Here is a 17,788-nt window from a genome sequence, read left to right as displayed (position 1 = left end):
ACACGATCCTATAATAGTTTACTATAATCTCGCTACTGAGTTCAAGCGATCCGCCCGCCTCGGCCTCCCAAAGCGCTGGGATTACAGGAGTGAGCCACCGCGCTCTGCCAAACCCATCCTACAGGATAACCTTAGAACTGCGCCAGCACTAAACGCCCACGCCCCACGTGCCCCAGCCTGGGTGGTCGCTCCGGGACGGCGCCTTGTGTGACGTCACAGCCCCGCCCAGCATGCGTCACAGCGCCGCAGGCCTTCCCCGCGTGGCGCCCCTATATTGCCCCGAGAGGTGCGAGGCGGCTGGGCGCACTCGGAGCGCGATGGGCGACTGGAAGGTCTACATCAGTGCAGTGCTGCGGGACCAGCGCATCGACGACGTGGCCATCGTGGGCCATGCGGACAACAGCTGCGTGTGGGCTTCGCGGCCCGGGGGCCTGCTGGCGGCCATCTCGCCGCAGGAGGTGGGCGTGCTCACGGGGCCGGACAGGCACACCTTCCTGCAGGCGGGCCTGAGCGTGGGGGGCCGCCGCTGCTGCGTCATCCGAGACCACCTCCTGGCCGAGGGTGACGGCGTGCTGGACGCACGCACCAAGGGGCTGGACGCGCGCGCCGTGTGCGTGGGCCGTGCGCCGCGCGCGCTCCTGGTGCTAATGGGCCGACGCGGCGTACATGGGGGCATCCTCAACAAGACGGTGCACGAACTCATACGCGGGCTGCGCATGCAGGGCGCCTAGCCGGGCAGCCAGGCCGCCCACTGGTAGCGCGGGCCAAATAAACTGTGACCTGGGCGCGGCTGGCTCCTCCTCCACTTGCGCGGTGGGGGGAGTTGTAAATAAGGAAACTGGTCTTTGCAAGACGGTTACCTGGTGGAGCCGGGATTTTGAGTCTAGAGGCTGCCAGGCTCCTGTGCCCTACACCCTGCTCTCCCATGGACGCCTTGCAGAGGCTCCTGGCCTGACTGCTGCTCCTTGGCGCCTTCCCAGGGTCCTAGGGACTCCGCAGCTGAGGAAGAGTCCAAGGGTGGGGGCTTCTCAAAGTCTGTTTCAGCCTTAGCGTCCTTTCTCACAGATATTCCCACACATTAGGCAGGACAAGTAAAGGGAGCCCCCTCCCCATCCCGCGAACACCTCTCCCCATCAGGGTGTCAGGCTGGAGGCCAATTTGCTCCTCCCCCCTCCACTCATACCTCAAGCACTAGCAAGGTGTGAGTGGGTGACAGGATGGGCTTGGTGGCTTGTAAAGCAGGTCTGGGGCTCCCAGGCCTCTGCATCTCTGCCCACATTCCTCCAAGGGGGGCCTACTGAGAGGGCTCATGTCCAACACCATCGCAATTGGGTTTGAGACCTTACATCCTGCCTTCCCCAGGCCTTCGAAAAGGCCCCGCAGGAGTCCCTGGACTAGAGGGAGGAACTCTGGCATCCCTACCCGGGAGTCTCACTCTGCAGGCCTCCGTTTCAGGGTGACCTATGGAGGAGGGGGAATTGAAAAGCTTGGGTAAGTTTGAGGCCTGGTTTATTGCCCAAAGATAGTGGACAAAAGTGGGAAGGAGGGTGTCTGGTCCCTGCCCTCCATGTGCTGGGGCCCAGGGCATGGCCTCTCTTGCCCACCCCCACCCTTCCCGTCCCCTCCCCCAGCGGCCCTGATGGCAGACCCCACCTGTCACTTATTCTGGAGCCCTGATCTTATCCCAGCAAGAAGGAGTGATGTGTGGCTGAGGTGGGTGAATTTAGAGGGCAGAGGGAGACCAGAGGAAGTTCAGCCAGGTGGGGGTCAGGGGATGGGGGTGCAGAATCCTCCTTACACTTGCCTTGGGGGTGGCCCCAGGCCTAGGAGGGGCTTCCAGGGAGTTTGAATTGTGGTTTGGACTCACTAAGGTAGGGCCAGGCAGATGGTTGGGGTGAGCCTGCAGGGCTGGCTTCTCTGGAACTGCACCTGGCCTGGGCAGGGCAGGCTGCTCTTGCAGCCAGTCTTTGAGGGGAGATGGTGCTGCTGAACCCCCTGGCTTGGTCTTCCCTTTGCCATTGATGGAGAGCAAAAAGACTTCCGAATGCCTAAGGAGAGTTTTAATTCCTTTGTTTTTTTTCCATCAGGCAAGTGTTGGGAAGGGAATTAATTGTGGTGGTGCTGAAGACCTGGGTTAGGATGAGGAGATGGTATCTTGGAGGAAGGAAAGTGGCAAGGAGGTGTGCAAATTCAGTAACGCAGGCACCAACATCTATGCACAAACAGCTGCACAGTCATATACCCAGACCCACCCTCACTCCTGCCTATCCTAGTCATGTGTACACGTGCAGAGGACCTGAAATCATACCCAGATATCCTGCAGCCTGCACACAGCCTCCCACAGGTGTGTCTGTGTACACGTGCATGGGCTGGCACACCTGTACACAAATACAAGCTTCTACACATGACAGGTGCACATGCAGACTCACCCCCACACATGCACACACACCGACACTCTCACACAAGCCCAGAGCTTTGCGGAGCTACAGAAGGAGAGACTGGCACCCAGGGTGGCACAGGCACATGCACATACCTACACACATCCTCCCTCCCCTGCCTTTCCACCCCAGGCCTTCCCCATTCCAGGCTGTAGTCTGGGCCCACTGCCTAGAGGCGGGTGGCATTGTGGTGAGCAGGCAGTGCAAGACGGGGGGAGGGTGTGGCAGGGGGTAGCTCCTCCAGGAAGACCCTGGGGGGCAGCGGGGGTGAGCGGGGCTCAGGCCTGGCACAGCATAGGGTGGCGCGGGTGATGAGGTGGTCCAGGGGCTTCAGGGAGTGCATCCAGCGAGGCAGGAAGTCCCATGTCTGTAACCACTTGGGCAGGTGCCCAGGACTCCGACTCTGCAGGACATTGATGAGCACCACGAACGCCAGCAGGGCCCCGAAGGGCGTGCCCACACCTACCATGACCTGCCAGCCTGCCATGGAGATGCCAAACACCAGTGAGGGCAGCAGCAGGAAGCAGACAAGGAGATAGAGGACGGCAAACCAGCGGTACTTGGCCGTGCGTTTCCCCAGCGCCTTGGCCATGCGGATGGGCAGGCGTGTGCAGGGCACCGGGTACCACAGAAGGATACCCGAGATGTTGAAGAAGAAGTGACAGAGGGCAATCTGCAGGGGATGAGGCAGAGGGGCTGAGATGGGCACTGGCTCCCAGGTCCTGTGTCAGGCCAGCAGGGGTAGATGATAGGAACCCCGATCTGGTCTGGGCAGCAGGAAAGTTTCCACTTAGGGGTGATGTGCCCCCTGCCCCGAGATCACCCCGAGGTGGCTATGCTGGCTATGCAAATATTGAAATACTTCTAGACCAGTTGGTAAATAACTACTGCCCTGAGCTCCCCACATTTTCCCCACTGACCCCTCGCACAGGAATCCCCCAGCAGATACTGCCAAAATCCAGCAGCTAAAGGATTGATGTCAGTTTCTGGACCCTCATTCAGTCAGTGCCTTGGCTTGTCAGTTACTCCTTTGCTCCTAGAATAATTCCCCTTTGCCATTTGCGGCCTTGACCCCCGCAATGGATTCCCCAAACTGCTCCAGGCCCTCTTTTGTAGTGCCTCTTCCTCTTCCTCTTCCTTATGGTGCAAATCCAACTCACTGCTATTTATTGGTGTAATTATGAGCAGTGTCTCCCTATTAGATGCTAAGGTCTCGAGGGTGGTATTGGGTCTACTTTGCCCATAATGGTTTCATTGAGCATATTAGGTGGCCCTTAGTAGGCAGTCAAAATATTTGTTCCATGTTGTCACACCTTTGTCAGGCCCCACACCCCAGAGGCAGCTCCATCCTGCCCCAGGCGAGGCTACACTCCCAGCGCACCTGGAAAGCGCTGGACAGCTTCTCCCTGGGGCTGGCCAGGGCAGCCAGGATGGCCGTGGTGGTGGTGCCGATGTTGGAACCCAGTGTGAGCGGGTAGGCCCTCTCAATGCTGATCACACCAAGACCTGGGGACAGAGGGAGAGGAAGTGGGACCCCCAGCATCTCCTTTGGCCCTTTCCCTGCCAGCCCTGGCCCACCCCACTCCACCTCTACATGGGCACTCACCGATGAGTGGGGTGATGGCCGAGGTGAACACAGAACTGCTCTGGACCACAAAGGTCATGCTGGCGCCCACCACCATGGCAAAGTAGCCTGTGACCCAGGTGAAGGGGGCAGGGAAGTCTGCAAGGAAACCGCATCCCAGCAGGCTGGGGTCAGAGCGGGGACATTGGGAGAGCAGACCTCCGCGGGGGCACTGGGAGAGAGAACCTCCACGGGGGCACTGGGAGAGCGGATCTCCGCGGGGGCACTGGGAGAGCGGATCTCCGGGGGGGCACTGGGAGAGCGGATCTCCGCGGGGGCACTGGGAGAGCGGATCTCCGCGGGGGCACTGGGAGAGCGGATCTCCGCGGGGGCACTGGGAGAGCGGATCTCCGGGGGGGCACTGGGAGAGCGGATCTCCGGGGGGGCACTGGGAGAGAGGATCTCCGCGGGGGCACTGGGAGAGCGGATCTCCGGGGGGGCACTGGGAGAGCGGATCTCCGGGGGGGCACTGGGAGAGCGGATCTCCGCGGGGGCACTGGGAGAGCGGATCTCCGCGGGGGCACTGGGAGAGCGGATCTCCGGGGGGGCACTGGGAGAGCGGATCTCCGCGGGGGCACTGGGAGAGAGGACCTCCGCGGGGGCACTGGGAGAGACGACCTCCATGGGGGTTTGCTCCCACTGCAGTTGCTTCCACTTGGCCTCTTTGCTCCTGGATTAAGGGCCTTTCTCAGCCTGGCTCCGTCAGGCGACTGTGCCTTTGATGGGGCTGTTCCCTCTGCTGGGAATATCCTACTCAGCATCTGAATATTCATCCTCAGACTCAGCATGGATGTCACTTCCTCTGGAAAGCCTTCCCTGACCCCCTGCTCTGGAGCAGACTTTTTCTCCCTTCTCTGAGCTCCCACAGCCCCATGATACCCCTTGTTCTAGTACTTGTCATGCGGCCCCTCCCAGTGCATGAAGTTCAAAATGAAAACCAAGGCTGGGCAAGGTGGCTCACACCTATAATCCCAGCACTTTGGGATGCTGAGTTGGGTGGATCACTTGAGGCTGGGAGTTCGAGACTAGCCTGACCAACATAGTGAGAGCCCATCTCTATAAAAAAAATTTATGGTTAATAGGAGGAGGCTGGGCATGGTGGCTCACACTTGTAATCCCAGCACTTTGGGAGGCCAAGGCGAGAGGTTCACTTGAGGCTAGGTATTCAAGACCAGCCTAGCCAACATGGCAAAACCCTGTCTCTACTAAAAATACAAAAATTAGCTGAGTGTGGCGGTGCACACCTGTAATCCCAGTTTACTCAGGAGGCTGAAGTGGGAGGATCACTTGAACCTGGGAGGCAGAGGTTGCAGTGAGCTGAGATTGCACCACTGCACTCCAGCCTGGGTGACAAAGTAAGACTTTGTCTCAAAAAACAAAAAAGGGAAAATGAAAATCAAATGGTGTTGCTCCCTTACCCCAAGTCTTCTGAGTGCTCATGTTACCCTCAATAAAGTCCAGGCTCTGAGCAGAGCCTGGAGACCCCATGCTCTGGCTCCTTCCGTGCCACCTCACTGACCCCACTCAGCCAATCCCCTTGCTCACCCTGCTCCTGCCAGCTACTGGCCACCCTTCTGTGCCACGGACCTGCCATGCTGGTTCCTGCCTCTGAGCCTTTGCACATACTGTTCCTCCACCCAGAGTGCTCTTCATCCGCATCGTGGCTACTTGTGTCTGTTCAAATGCCAGCTGCACTGAGCGGCCTCAAACAGCGCATTGGAAGCCATCTCTTCCACACCCTACTGCACTGCCATTTTTGCTATGTCCTTGGCAGGTACCTCTCTCTGAATTTATCCCCCTAATTAATTTTCCTTCCTATTCCTAATTCATTTTCTTTTTCTATTTTTATTTATTTATTTATTTTTGAACTCTGTTGCACAGGCCGGAGTGCAGTGGTGCCATCATAGCTCACTGCGGCCTCAACCTGCTAGGCTCAAGCGATTCTCCCACTCAGCCTCCTGGGTACCTGGGACTATAGGAGCACACCACCATGCCCAGCTAATTTTAAAATTTTTTGTAAAGACAAAAGTCTCGGCTGGGCATGGTGGCTCATGCCTGTAATCCTACCACTTTGAGAGGCTGAGGCGGGTGGATCATCAGGTGAGGAGTTTGAGACCAGCCTGGCCAACATGGTGAAACCCTGTCTCGACTAAAAATACAAAAAATTAGCCGGGTGTTGTGGCCGGCACCTGTAATCCTAGCTACTCGAGAGGCTGAGGCAGGAGAATCACTTGAACCCTGGAGGTGGAGGTTGCAGTGAGCCAAGATCATGCCATTGCACTCCAGCCTGGGCAATAAGAGTGAAATTGTCTCAAAAAAAAAAAAAAAAAGACAAAGTCCCACTATGTTGCCCAAGCTGGTCTTGGACTCCTGGGCTCAAGTGATCCTGCTGCTTCAGCCTCCCAAAGTGCTGGATTTACAGGTGTGAGCCATTTGCCAATCTCACGTATTTTTCATTGCTGTCCTCCCCCTGCTGGGCTGTGAGCCCCTCAGGGCAGGACCCAGCTCTGTTTGTCTCACCTCTGTATACCTGGCACTACACCTCCCTTGTCACACAATGGGGGCTTAAGGACTCTTTGTTGATTGAATCAAACAATGGTCCTTGAGCATCTCCACCTGCTAAAATGGAACCACAGCCAGAGGCAGCCACAGGTCTCCAGCTGTCAGTACCTCAGTGGTCTCAGAAACCACCTTCTTTGTTCACATGGGGAAACTGAGTCTCAGAGATGGTAGGGTTTACCCAGATCAAGGCAGTCACAGGACTTAGCAGGATCTGGAAAGGCCCATCCTGTGGCCCTGCCCAGTCAACTGCTCGCAGCTCACCCGTATTGATGACCTTCTGGATGACCTTGGCCACTTGGCCCTTGAGCAGGGAGTTGAGCATCTTGACTAGGAGGATGAGGCAGGTGCACAGCAGCACCAGGGATCCTGCCAGCAGGATGAGCCCCACAGCCAGGTCCGGTAGGCCAGTGTCCACAAAGATGTGGTTGCCTGCAGGGGGTGGAGCTCCTGACAGCTGACCCCACACCTGGCTCCCAGGTCCCCACCTTTGCCACCCAGTTGGGCTCTGATCCTAAGGCCCCATCTCAGGCTCCTTGAGCCTCAACACCGGAGCTTGACCCAGGCTCAGGAGCTGGGCTGGTTGACAGCCATGCTTCCTGGGGCTGGACACAACAGTGGCTGTGTGGGATTGCCCTGCCACTGCTAGGCTCTGCCCCTGCCATGCAGGACACCTCCCATGTTGCAGGCACTTACATTTCTCCATGGTGGCATTTCCAAGGGTCTGGCTGGAGTTGGCCTCTGCTCTGGACATGGAGGTGGGAGCCTAGATGAGGAGGAGGGTGACTTAGTGAATTAGGAAAACACAGCCTGAGGTTGGGGCTGAGATGGGAGTTAGGGAGAGATGGGGAAGATGGAGATGGGCCTCCTGCTCTGTGACCATGGATGGGTCTCTTGCCCTCTCTGAGCCTGTCTCTTCCACTGAGGACATGTGGATGAAAGTGCCTGCCACACAAGAATCTGGTCCTCTGTGTGTTCTGCCCTGTCACTCCCCTGGCCCAGCTCTCCCTGGGGCCACATCCAGTGGCTTCCTGTCTTTCTTTTCCTCCTTCTCTCAGTGGCATTGGGTGCTGCTGAACATGTTCCTCTTTTTCTGAAAACTCCCCCTTCCTCATCTTTTATTACCCATCCCTTTCTCGGTGCCCCTTCCCCAGCATCCTGGCTCCTTCCTCTCCTCCAAGACACCCTTAGCCCTAGCTCCATTCTCCTCTAGATCAATTCCTTATCCTCAGGGGGTGTAAGGGGACAGAGGGCCCAGCCCACACGTCTCTTCTGTCCACCTACTGTCAGTGAGACAAAGGGGCTCCCCAGGGAGGCCCTACAATTCAGAAGGCCACAGGTCCGGGCCGGTAACCTAAGTGAGCAGCTCGGGCTGTGTGTGGAAGAGGTGGGGAGAGTTTCTGCTGGGCCTGTAGAGTCAGCAGTAGCTACTCAGCTCCTGATCACTGTCACCATCCAGGGACGCAGCCTAGTGTGGCTAAATTGCCCAATTTCTATGAGAGAAGCCACAACTCTGAAGTTCTAGATGAAATCTCCCAATCTGGGCCAGGTGCAGTGTGGCTCATGGCTGTAATCCCAGCACTTTGGGGGGCTGAGGTGAGAGGATTACTCGAGGCCAGGAGTGGGAGGCCATCTTGGGCAACATAGCAAGACCTTGTCTCCACAAAGAAAATTAGGGCATGGTGGTGTACACCTGTAGTCCTAGCTACTCAGGAGGTTGGAGCAGGAGGATCTCTTGAGCCCAGGTGGTCGAGGCTGGAGTGAGCTATGATCACGCCCCTGCACTCCAGCTTGAGTGACAGAGCAAGACCTTATCTCAAAAAATGAAAAACTCCCGAAAGCAACAAACTCCCAATCTGTAGATATTGGCGACCACTTTGAGTTATCTTTTACAATTCAACGAAGGTCAGCAGAAGCAGGCCAGTCTGGCCTGTGGACAACTCATTTGTAGCCTTGTTGGGTTAAGAAGTTATTTATTTATTTATTTATTCTGAGACAGAGTTTTTGTTCTGTTGCCCAGTCTGGAGTGCAGTGGCACAATCTCGGCTCACTGCAACCTCCGCCTCCTGGGTTCAAGCGATTCTCCCGCCTCCACCTCCCGAGTAGCTAGGGTTACAGGCCCCTGCCACCACGCCCAGCTAATTTTTTGTATTTTTAGTAGAGATGGGGTTTCGCCATGTTGGCCAGGCTGATCTCGAACTCCTGACCTCAGGTGATTCACCCACCTCGGCCTCCCAAGGTGCTGGGATTACAGGTGTGAGCCACCATGCTGGCCAAGGTAAGAACTTTTATGGCGTCTGGTGTAACATCCGGGTTTATTTTAGCGGGATGTGCTCCCTTGAATGGGGCAATGTGCTCTTCTGTGCTCCCAGTTCGCCACATCAGGGCCTTGGGGACCCATCAAGACTGGGCCTGAATGGCAGGCCAAGAAGCCTGGAAAAAATAGGCTGCGATGGGCTAGATGAGAAAACCAGGCTGGGAAAGCGACGGTAACTGCTGCGAGGGTAAGGGAGAGAGAGAGCCAGGTGTTTGCTGTTAGGCAGATCTGAGTTCAAATCCTGCTTCTTATACCAACCACCCTGGGTAAGCCATGTCACCTCTCAGAGCCTGTTTTCTCTAATGCAGGATAATAGAGGAGCTGCTGTAAAGGTTACAGGGGGAATGTGTTTAAAGCGCTCATCACAGGGCTTGGCTCATGATGAGCCTTCGGTAAACTGTCTTCTGATATGGAGTGACCCTCTCCCTCGCTGAGCCCGTTCAGGATCACATGGTTGGGAGGCTGTGTGTGTGACTGACTTCCTAGGTCAGGACCAGTGGCCCCTGCAGATGAACCTGAGAACCCTAGCCCTGTGGGGGAGGAGCCTGCTGGACCTTCCTGGGAGTACCCAGCCTGGATGCTGAGGTAGCAGACAACCCCTTGAATGAGTAGGTGCCTGGTCAACGTGTGCCCCACTGACCTAACCTGGGCTGGGCCCAGTGGTCTCTGTGGGGAGGACTGTGGGACCCTGGGAAGGCTGGAGGAGAATGGGGAACTTTACTGGGGTCCCAACTTAGGGCTGGCAGGGGCAGCAGCAGGGCCAAGCCCTCTGGGTTTTTAGAACCTTGACCTTCTTGCCTGGGACTGTGTGGCCCTGGCTGGGAGCCCAGAGACCCTAAAGTACAAGAGAGGAAGGTAAAGCTGGCAGGAGGGACAAAGCCAGGCAGAGAGTGAACTGCCGGGAGGGAGCAGGCCCTGGGGCTTCCTTGTGGGGCAGAGGGAGAAGATGGAAACTCCAGCTTAGATAAAAGAGCTGGGAGGCCCAGGATCTGGGGGGCATCTTCCCAAGATGTGCCCATCCCTGCCTGGGCCTGGGGTGGGGTAGGAGAGGCTGGAGGGGCCTGAAGCGGGTGGTGGGCTCTGTGGGAAGAACAGAATGGGCCTGTGGACAGCCCTGGGCCCATACCCCAGCTGAGCCGTTCCCAGCTGTGTGTCACCAGAGCAAACACTTAGCCTCTCTGGGCCTCAGTTTCCTCCTCTGCAGCATGAAGTCCATAATGCTACCCACCTTTTCCCAGGGGCTTGTTGGAAGCATTTTGGAAGAGGGAGTTGGGATTTAAGTGCCTATAGGGACACCCTAAATTAAAGAGGCCCCTTCTGGGGACTGAAGGAGGTGATTAAGCTCACAGGAGACTGTCAGGATGTGGGCCAGCGCAGCAGTTTCCCCCTCAGAGGAAGGGGAGCTCTAGGGCCTTTGTTCTTCTGGAAGCCGAGGGAGAGCACTGTGCCAGCAGCACCACCTGGTGGCGAAAAGGAGAACTTCTCCTTAGAGCAACACCCGCTACCTCTGGAGTCGTCTCCACGTGGCTATGGTCACCTGGTGGCCTTCAGGCCTGATGGGCAGCATGGGAAGCAGACATACATAGTAGAATGTCAGACCGGTGAGTGAGAGAGGCAACGAGATAGTCAGGATTCTACCAGGATTTGTATCCTACCTCAATTACATGGACTTGGGCAAGCCACTGCACTTCTCTGGGGCTCAGTGCTCCTCGTCTGTAAAATGGGGGACGTGATAATCCCTGCCTCCCAGGTTGCAAGTCCTCAAAAGATGCTTGTTTAATCCAGGCAGGTATAGTTGACAGTCCACAGTGTGGCCACATAAGAAGGTGATTCCCAGGACGGTGTCAGGGTCCCGGGAGACTCAAGTGTCTGATCACTCAACTGCCGCTGCTGCTGCTTTCCCCATCTGGAAGGCCTTGGACTTGCCTCCTCTCCCTGGTGCATAGCTTCCCTGGAGACTGTTTCGGGCTGGTTCAGGTCCAGCATGGTGAAAGTTGGAGTCAATGGGAACAGGTTGGAAGGGAGCACGGGGAGACTCTGTGGCCCGTCTTTGGGCAGGAAGAGCCAGGACGCACTTCACATTTTGCAAGACCAAGCACATCCACTGCTGTGTGAGTCACACTCCTTCGGGGCGCTGTCCCAGAAAGGGGATGAAAGTGAGAGCTTGGGTCCCACCCACCAGCTACTCTCCAAGCCGAGGAAATGAGACCCTGCCCTGCAGAAAGCGTTTAAGGAAAGCATTTCCTGGTAGAGTGAGGAAGAGAAACCAGCTGGACAAGTGGCAGCTGCAGCCGTAGAGAAAGGCCCAAGGGCGGCCTCCCCAGAGTGAACCTGGGTGAGGGTGACTTCAAGTGAGGACGTGGAGGCTGCTGGTTGAGATCTGCCGGAAGCTGCAGTAGGTGGCCGGCAGGGAGCTCAGGGGCAGTGAGGAACAGAGCTGTCTTCCATGGCTTGCTTTTTGCGAAGATCAAAGTGTGTGATTTCTCTCCCTTCCAGATTTTGCTATGAAGTAGAGAGGCTTGTGGTGAGTCAGAGAGCACTAAGAGTGCTCAGAGAGCTCGTGAGAAAGTGGTTGATGTATTAAAGAGGTCATGAAGTCAGCGTAAAAGCTGCCCGCTGGGGTTTTTTTATGTAAGGCTGCTTTGAACACTCAGAGGCTGAGCTGGAGCAACTTCAGACGCAAAGGACCATCGCAGGGCGAGTCAGATGAGTGTTTTCTGTTCGCACCAGGGTAAAGGTCCAGTCACAAGAAGCAGCAAGGGGAAGGGGAAGGGGAAGGGGAAGGGCTTGTGCTGTGCTGTGCTGTGGCTTGGATTTCCTCATATCTCATTGTAAATGGAGTTATGTCTCACATGCAAGCATCAGGGAGAAGCAAATATGGTGCATTGTGGTTTGGATGAAGCATTTGCCTTTTCACAGCTGAGTAAGGAAGTGTGCTAATTGCCTGCTTCCTCATCAGCCTGGCATAATGGGTGGTCCATGAGCATCCACTTGATTCAAACAGATCTTCCCAGTATTAGAAGCAGCAGAAACAGTGCAGAAGGACAAGGGACTCCCGCCTGTGGCAGTCTCCAGGAGAAGGAACCCCTGATGCCAGCACAAGCGGCTGTTACATCTCCAAGGAGTTCTCCACACAGCTCACCTTCCTGTTACTTTCCTTGGTATCCTTATAGCACTCTGCCTCCTCCCCACGTCACCTGGGTCCCAAAACATGGCCCAGCTGAGTCACTAACCCCTCTAGGGTGCTCAGGCCCTGACATGGTAGGATAAGCTCTGGCACGTTTCTTAGCCTCTCTGAACCTGTGTCTCTACCTGTGAAACCCAAGGGTTGCGCTGGATCAGCGGTTCTCAAACTTGAGCACTGAGCACACCTAGAGGAACTGCTGAAGCATAGGCCACTGGCCCCGCTCCCAGGGGTTTCCAGATTCAGTAGGTCTAGGGAAGGGCAGGGTGATTTGCATCTCTAATAGGTTCCCACACGGTACACAAGATGCTGGCCTGGGACCACACTTCAAGAACCACTGGGCTAGATCAATTACATAACAACTTTAATTGATTGGTGATGTCTGCCTAAGGCAATGTGGGAAGTTGGGAGGAATTAGCAATGTTTACTGTAAGCACAGTAGAAGGGCCACATATTTGCCCTCTCCTGGCTAAATGATCTTCAAGGTCTATCTGGAGCATTTTGAACAGACAATGAAACCAACAGTCTGAAGAGGGAGTCCTCTTACCTGGGGCTAGGCCTGGGACTCACCTGTAAGGAGTCTGGGTGGCACCAGATCCGGATGAGACTGTGGTTCCTCAGGGACTCATCGCCAGTGGCAATGCTGGTTATCACGGACTCGTCCAGCTGTGGGCAAGATGTGGGCAGGGGGAGTGAAGGAGGCTGGGTCCCTTGCTACCCCCACCCTCACCCCATGCCAGGCCCTGCTGTCACCTGGATGATGAGCTTCGTGAAGGGCTCTGTGATGATCTTGAGCAGGTCAGGAGCATCACGGCCACCATGGATGTTGAAGGAGGCCACCACAAGTCGAGTGATGTGGTGCAGGTAGCCAGTGGCAGCCTCCAGGGGCAGCAGGACCAGCACTGACAGCCAGTTAAAGCAGTCATGCACCGTGGCCCCCGCGAAGGCCCTGGGCAGGGAGGCCACATTGCAAGGCAGGCTCGAGCCAGTGCACAGTCACGCCTGGGGTTCCTGGCATCTGGGGCTGTCCTCCCCCAGGCACGAGCCCCCAACCCCCAGCCCCCCTCACCGCCGGAAGTCAGTCCTGTCCCCCGCCTGCATCAGGGCCACGATGGTGTTGGTGACAGAGGTGCCGATGTTGGAGCCCATGATGATGGGGATGGCAGAGCTCACCTCCAGCACTGGTAGAAGAGAAGGCGTCCTAATGAATTTGACAGTCAGCCAGCTCCTGCACCAGCACAACTCCTGTCAGGCCCCCACCCAGCCCCAGTCCCCAGTGGCCGCTCCTGCCATGCTGCTGAGTCTGCCTAATGTTGGCATCACAGGTGCATGTGGGCACGGGCTGTGCGTTTACAGGTGTGTGCATTCATCCATGCGAGTAGATGTACACGCGCTGCACATGGTGTATGGATGTGAACGTGTGTGCGTGTGAGGCCTTCGTTATGAGGGCTCGTGGGCTCATGTCCTATGTGCAAATAGAGATTTGTGCTTGTGTGTGCACACATGCCCCAGAGTGTGATGGTTAGTTTTTTTGTTTGTTTGTTTTGAGACAGAGTCTCGCTCTGTCGCCCAGGCTGGAGTGCAGTGGCACGATCTCGGCTCACTGCAAGCTCTGCCTCCTGGGTTCACGCCATTCTCCTGCCTCAGCCTCCTGAGTAGCTGGGACTGCAGACACCCGCCACCACGCCCGGCTAATGCTTTTTGGTTGTTGTTTTTTTTGTGTGTGTTTTTAGTAGAGACGGGGTTTCACCGTGTTAGCCAGGGTGGTCTCGATCTACTGACCTCATGATCCGCCCCCCTCAGCCTCCCAAAGTGCTGGGATTACAGGCGTGAGCCACCGCGCCCGGCCAGTGATGGTTAGTTTTATGTGTCAACTTAGCTAGGCTGTGGTACCCAGTTATTCAACCCAACACTAGCCTGGGTGTTCTGTAAGGTGTTTTGTAGATGCAATTCACGTCTACAGTCAGCTGACTTTAAGAAAAGGAGATTATCCTTGGTAACCTGGGTCAGCCTCATCCAATAGAATGAAAGGCCTCGAGCAGAACTGAGGCTTCCCTGAGAAAGGAGAAACGCTGCCCTGTCTGGACTGCAGTGTCGGCGCCCACCTGAGAGTTCCCGCCTGCCCTTCCAATGCCCTGGCCTACGGATTCCTGACTTGCCCAGACAAACCACCATCGGGGAAGCCAGTTCCTTGCCATAAATCATCTGGGTCACATACAGCTACAGTTTGGGCTCCTCTCATGTCCCTGGCTGATACAAGAGTCAGGCTGAATGGAGGCCAGCCTTACTGGGGTCACGCTCCCCATTTGCCACCCTTCCCGGCTCCTGGGGTGCCCCTCCAAGCTCTTCCCCACCCTGGTGGGCCAACTCACAGCCAGAGGAGACCATGCTGACGATGATGGATGTGGAGGTGCTGGAGCTCTGCACCAGCACGGTCACCAGGATCCCCACCACCAGCCCGGCCACCGGGTTGGACAGGATGGCGTTATCCTTGAAGATGTCACCAGCCACCTTCCCTGGGGAGCATGAGCCAGCGTTGTCCAAGGCCCTTCAGGAACCCCTCCCAGGTCTCCTCCACCCGGGCCCTACCTCCAGCCAGCTGGAAGGCCGAGCTGAGCATGTCCAGGGAGCAGACGAAGAGGTAGAGGAAGGTGAGCATCAGTGGCACCTTGAGCAGCATGGCGCCAGCCTGGCGCAGCTTGGGGACCAGCCTGGACTCTGGATGGGGGAAGCCATGAGCATAGTGGGCAGAGGCCAGGGCAGGGACTGCTGCCGCCTCTGCCACCCCCAGCCCAGGCCCACCTGGCTTCTGCTCCTCCTCCAGGGCCAGCTTGGCAGGCAGTGGTTCATGGCGCTCCAGGACCTCCCCACAGGGGCAGGTGTGCTCAGCAAGGGCCACAGGGCCCAGGCTGGGGAAGGCATAGGCAGAGGTCCCCGGGATCCTGTGTAGGACTAGGGAGGGAGCCTGGTCAGGAGCCCCAGGGCCCCAAAGTGGGGAGGCAGGGAGGAACAGGTGGGGGAAGTGGCCTCACCCGGGATGTGGGCAACCGTGGGCAAGCAGGGTCCAGGGTGTGGGAGCAGCACTTACCCTGAGGGCTGGGCACGTAGGCAAAGGCCGTCCCTCGCATCACATGCCCCCCACGGACTGGGAGTGGGGAGACAGCAGGGGACCCCAGCCTCTCTCCGTAGGACAACATCCTGGGCACCCACTATGAGGTCTGCAGGTCAGTCGGTCTCAGCAACGCTGAATGACAATAGCTGTGTCCGGGACACTCATGCCCACACACCCTCACCTGCACAAACCCCCATGGCGCATGATTCCAAATGCACACCTAGCAAAGCACACCCTCCATCCTCACCACACACACACACCCCTCCGAGACTCACACACACAAACACACACCCAGCAAACCACACCCTCCATCATCACCACCACAGCCCTCCGAGACTCACATGCAGACTCACATGTGCACATCTGTGCTGGGCACCTGCATGTGAGTCTCGGAGGGGTGTGTGTGGTGGTGGTGAGGTGATCATTCATTCACCATTCACTCATTCACTGAGTATTATTGAGCTCTAGCCCAGGCTCCGAACCAGAGGCTTGGATATAGCATTGATAAAAGACACTGAGAACTGAGGACGCCCAGCCTGTTTGGGGCTGGAGAGGGCCAGGGAATACGTGGTGTTGGCAGTGGCTGCAGGTGTGGTCTGGGGCTGGGCCAGGCTTCAGTTTTGCCCACCTGGAGAGCAAGGAGGAGCTGCAGACACCTGCCTTCTCATGGGGTCAGCTGGGCACACACGGAGATCCCCTGGGCCGGATCCCGAGTTCCTGGGTTCCCCTCACAATGAATTCCTTTCCCCATCCACCCCCTCAAGGGGCAATGAACAAACACTGACAGGCTTGCTTCAGCCCCCCCTTGTCCCCGCACTGCCCCAGGAGTCTTGGCTATTGGGGTGGAGTGCCCTGATCTGCCTCAGCACTCCCCGCATTGTCCCAGCGTCCTTGGCTGTTGTAGGGCTGTGAAGAGTTGAATTCAAGTCCTGAAGGAGCAGGAGTCCTTTTTTTTTTTTTTGAGATGGAGTTTCACTCTTATCGCCCAGGCTGGAGTGCAGTGGCACAATCTTGGCTCACTGCAACCTCTGCCTCGTGGGTTCAAGCGATTCTCCTGCCTCAGCCTCCCAAGTAGCTGGGATTACAGGTGCCTGCCACCACACCTGGCTAATTTTCTGTATTTTTAGTGCAAACTCGACCTCAGGTGATCCGCCCACTTGGCTTCCCAAAGTGCTGGGATTACAGGTGGGAGCCACCGCGCTTGGCTGGACTGACATGTTATATGGGGCGCGGTGGGGGTGGGTGCAGATAGGACACAGATGAAGGGGCTGGGGTGCTGGGCTGTTTCCTACTCAGAGCTGGGGGTGGGGTTGGGATGTGAGGGTCCTGGGCTCACCTTGGAATTCTGTGTTTCAGCTTCTGCTCAGCAGCTCAATGAAGCCTCCAGGGCCCTGAGGAGAACTGAGACCCTCCTCTTTATACTCTCGGGTCAAGGGCAAAGTCCCTGGAACCCTAGCTGCCCTCCCTCTGTTCCCCAATTAACCTCACCCCTGAGATTCCTCCCAGTTAATTGCTAATCGTCAGCTCTGCATGGGGAATCTATGGTCAGGTTCTCCCCGTCAACCACGACCCAGACACATCCCCCGCCTGCAGGCAGAGACCCTGATGCCACTCAGCACCTTGTTCCCAGGGTCCCCTCATTCCTGGCCTGACAGGACTCCCCAGGGAATGACCCAAACATCCTATGGCCTTCGGAGGTTGCAGTGAGCCAAGATCGTGCCACTGCACTCCAGCCTGGGTGACAGAGTGAGACTGTCTCAGAAAAACCAAACCAAACCAAACCAAAACATCCTATGGCCTTGCCAAGCGTCGGGGTGTCTGTAAGTCTCCCAGGGGGAGCTCAGAGGAGAGGGAGTGTGAGATGAGGACCTAAGCTGGAGAGGCCGTGGAATGTTGAATCGTGGCAGGTCTCTAATGCCCGACCATGGGTCCAGGATGTGAGTCTGAGTGAATGTGGAGCCGCTGGCCAGACTGGGATGGGCCTGATCTGCCTTTTAGAATGGCCCCCGGGGTGGAGCCCGGACATATGGAAGGGAGCTTGGAAGCGGAGGGGCCAGTTAAGAGGCTAATGGTCCAGGCAGGAGATGATGAGGCTTGAACTCAGATGGGAACGGAGGGGCTGGGGAGGACAGGTGCATCCCAGGGACATCTGACCAGTAGAATTGGTGACGGGGAGGGAGAGAGGAAAAGGAAATAGCTGGGAGTTGGGTCTCTGGATCTTTGGCTGGGGCTGGGTTCATGCCCAGGTAGGAGGGTGTCGCTGAGTCACGGAAATGCAATCAGTTCTCAGTTCTTGTGTCAGAATCTCTGGGTCCTTGGGCTTGAAGGTGCTGTTAATGTCACGTCGAGTGTCTCCACCTATGAGCAAACTGACACCCCCACAGCAGGCCCAGAGACCCCGGCCCACGTGACCTGTTTCTCTCCACTCCCCCGTGCAGTTCAGACCCTTGGCAGGAGCAGCTGAATCCAAGGTGCCCCTGGTGAACTGGGGGTGTTTCTCCTTTTTAATAAGGTTGTGCTTTTTGATATTTTTGAAGTTTGCCTTCCCTGCTGT

The 17,788-nt window shown here is 56.8% G+C and overlaps 2 protein-coding genes across 4 annotated transcripts; one reads left to right on the top strand and one right to left on the bottom strand.

Annotated features, from left to right (window-relative positions):
- The first annotated feature begins 232 nt into the window (after window positions 1–232).
- Window positions 233–785, top strand: PFN3 (profilin 3). Its single transcript, XM_003806861.4, has one exon. It carries the CDS (start codon window positions 318–320, stop codon window positions 729–731), a length of 414 nt encoding a protein of 137 aa, XP_003806909.1. The 5' UTR covers window positions 233–317; the 3' UTR covers window positions 732–785.
- Window positions 786–2,045: 1,260 nt separating this feature from the next.
- Window positions 2,046–16,622, bottom strand: SLC34A1 (solute carrier family 34 member 1). Of its 3 annotated transcripts, XM_014345158.4 has the most exons (13): window positions 16,571–16,622; window positions 15,211–15,366; window positions 14,925–15,074; window positions 14,712–14,840; window positions 14,495–14,638; window positions 13,192–13,303; window positions 12,876–13,071; window positions 12,693–12,788; window positions 7,318–7,387; window positions 6,886–7,053; window positions 4,045–4,161; window positions 3,820–3,944; window positions 2,046–3,111 (listed from the first exon to the last, which is right to left on the bottom strand). In XM_014345158.4, the coding sequence occupies exons 2-13, from the start codon at window positions 15,317–15,319 to the stop codon at window positions 2,608–2,610; spliced, it is 1,920 nt and encodes a 639-aa protein (XP_014200644.2). In that variant the 5' UTR covers window positions 15,320–15,366; window positions 16,571–16,622; the 3' UTR covers window positions 2,046–2,607. The 3 variants fall into 3 exon arrangements, with proteins under 3 accessions (XP_014200644.2, XP_054969026.1, XP_063460384.1); XM_055113051.2 differs by lacking the exons at window positions 2,046–3,111; window positions 3,820–3,944; window positions 4,045–4,161; window positions 6,886–7,053; window positions 7,318–7,387 and adding an exon at window positions 10,565–11,440; XM_063604314.1 differs by lacking the exons at window positions 2,046–3,111; window positions 3,820–3,944; window positions 4,045–4,161; ... (1 more) ...; window positions 7,318–7,387; window positions 16,571–16,622 and adding an exon at window positions 11,354–11,440 and having other exon boundaries at window positions 15,211–15,540.
- Window positions 16,623–17,788: the final 1,166 nt, after the last annotated feature.

This window comes from Pan paniscus, chromosome 4 (assembly GCF_029289425.2).
Source record: "Pan paniscus chromosome 4, NHGRI_mPanPan1-v2.0_pri, whole genome shotgun sequence".
Classification (NCBI taxonomy): Eukaryota; Metazoa; Chordata; class Mammalia; order Primates; family Hominidae; genus Pan; species Pan paniscus.
Note: the sequence above shows the minus strand (reverse complement) of the source record. Positions and strands in the feature narration are given on the sequence as shown.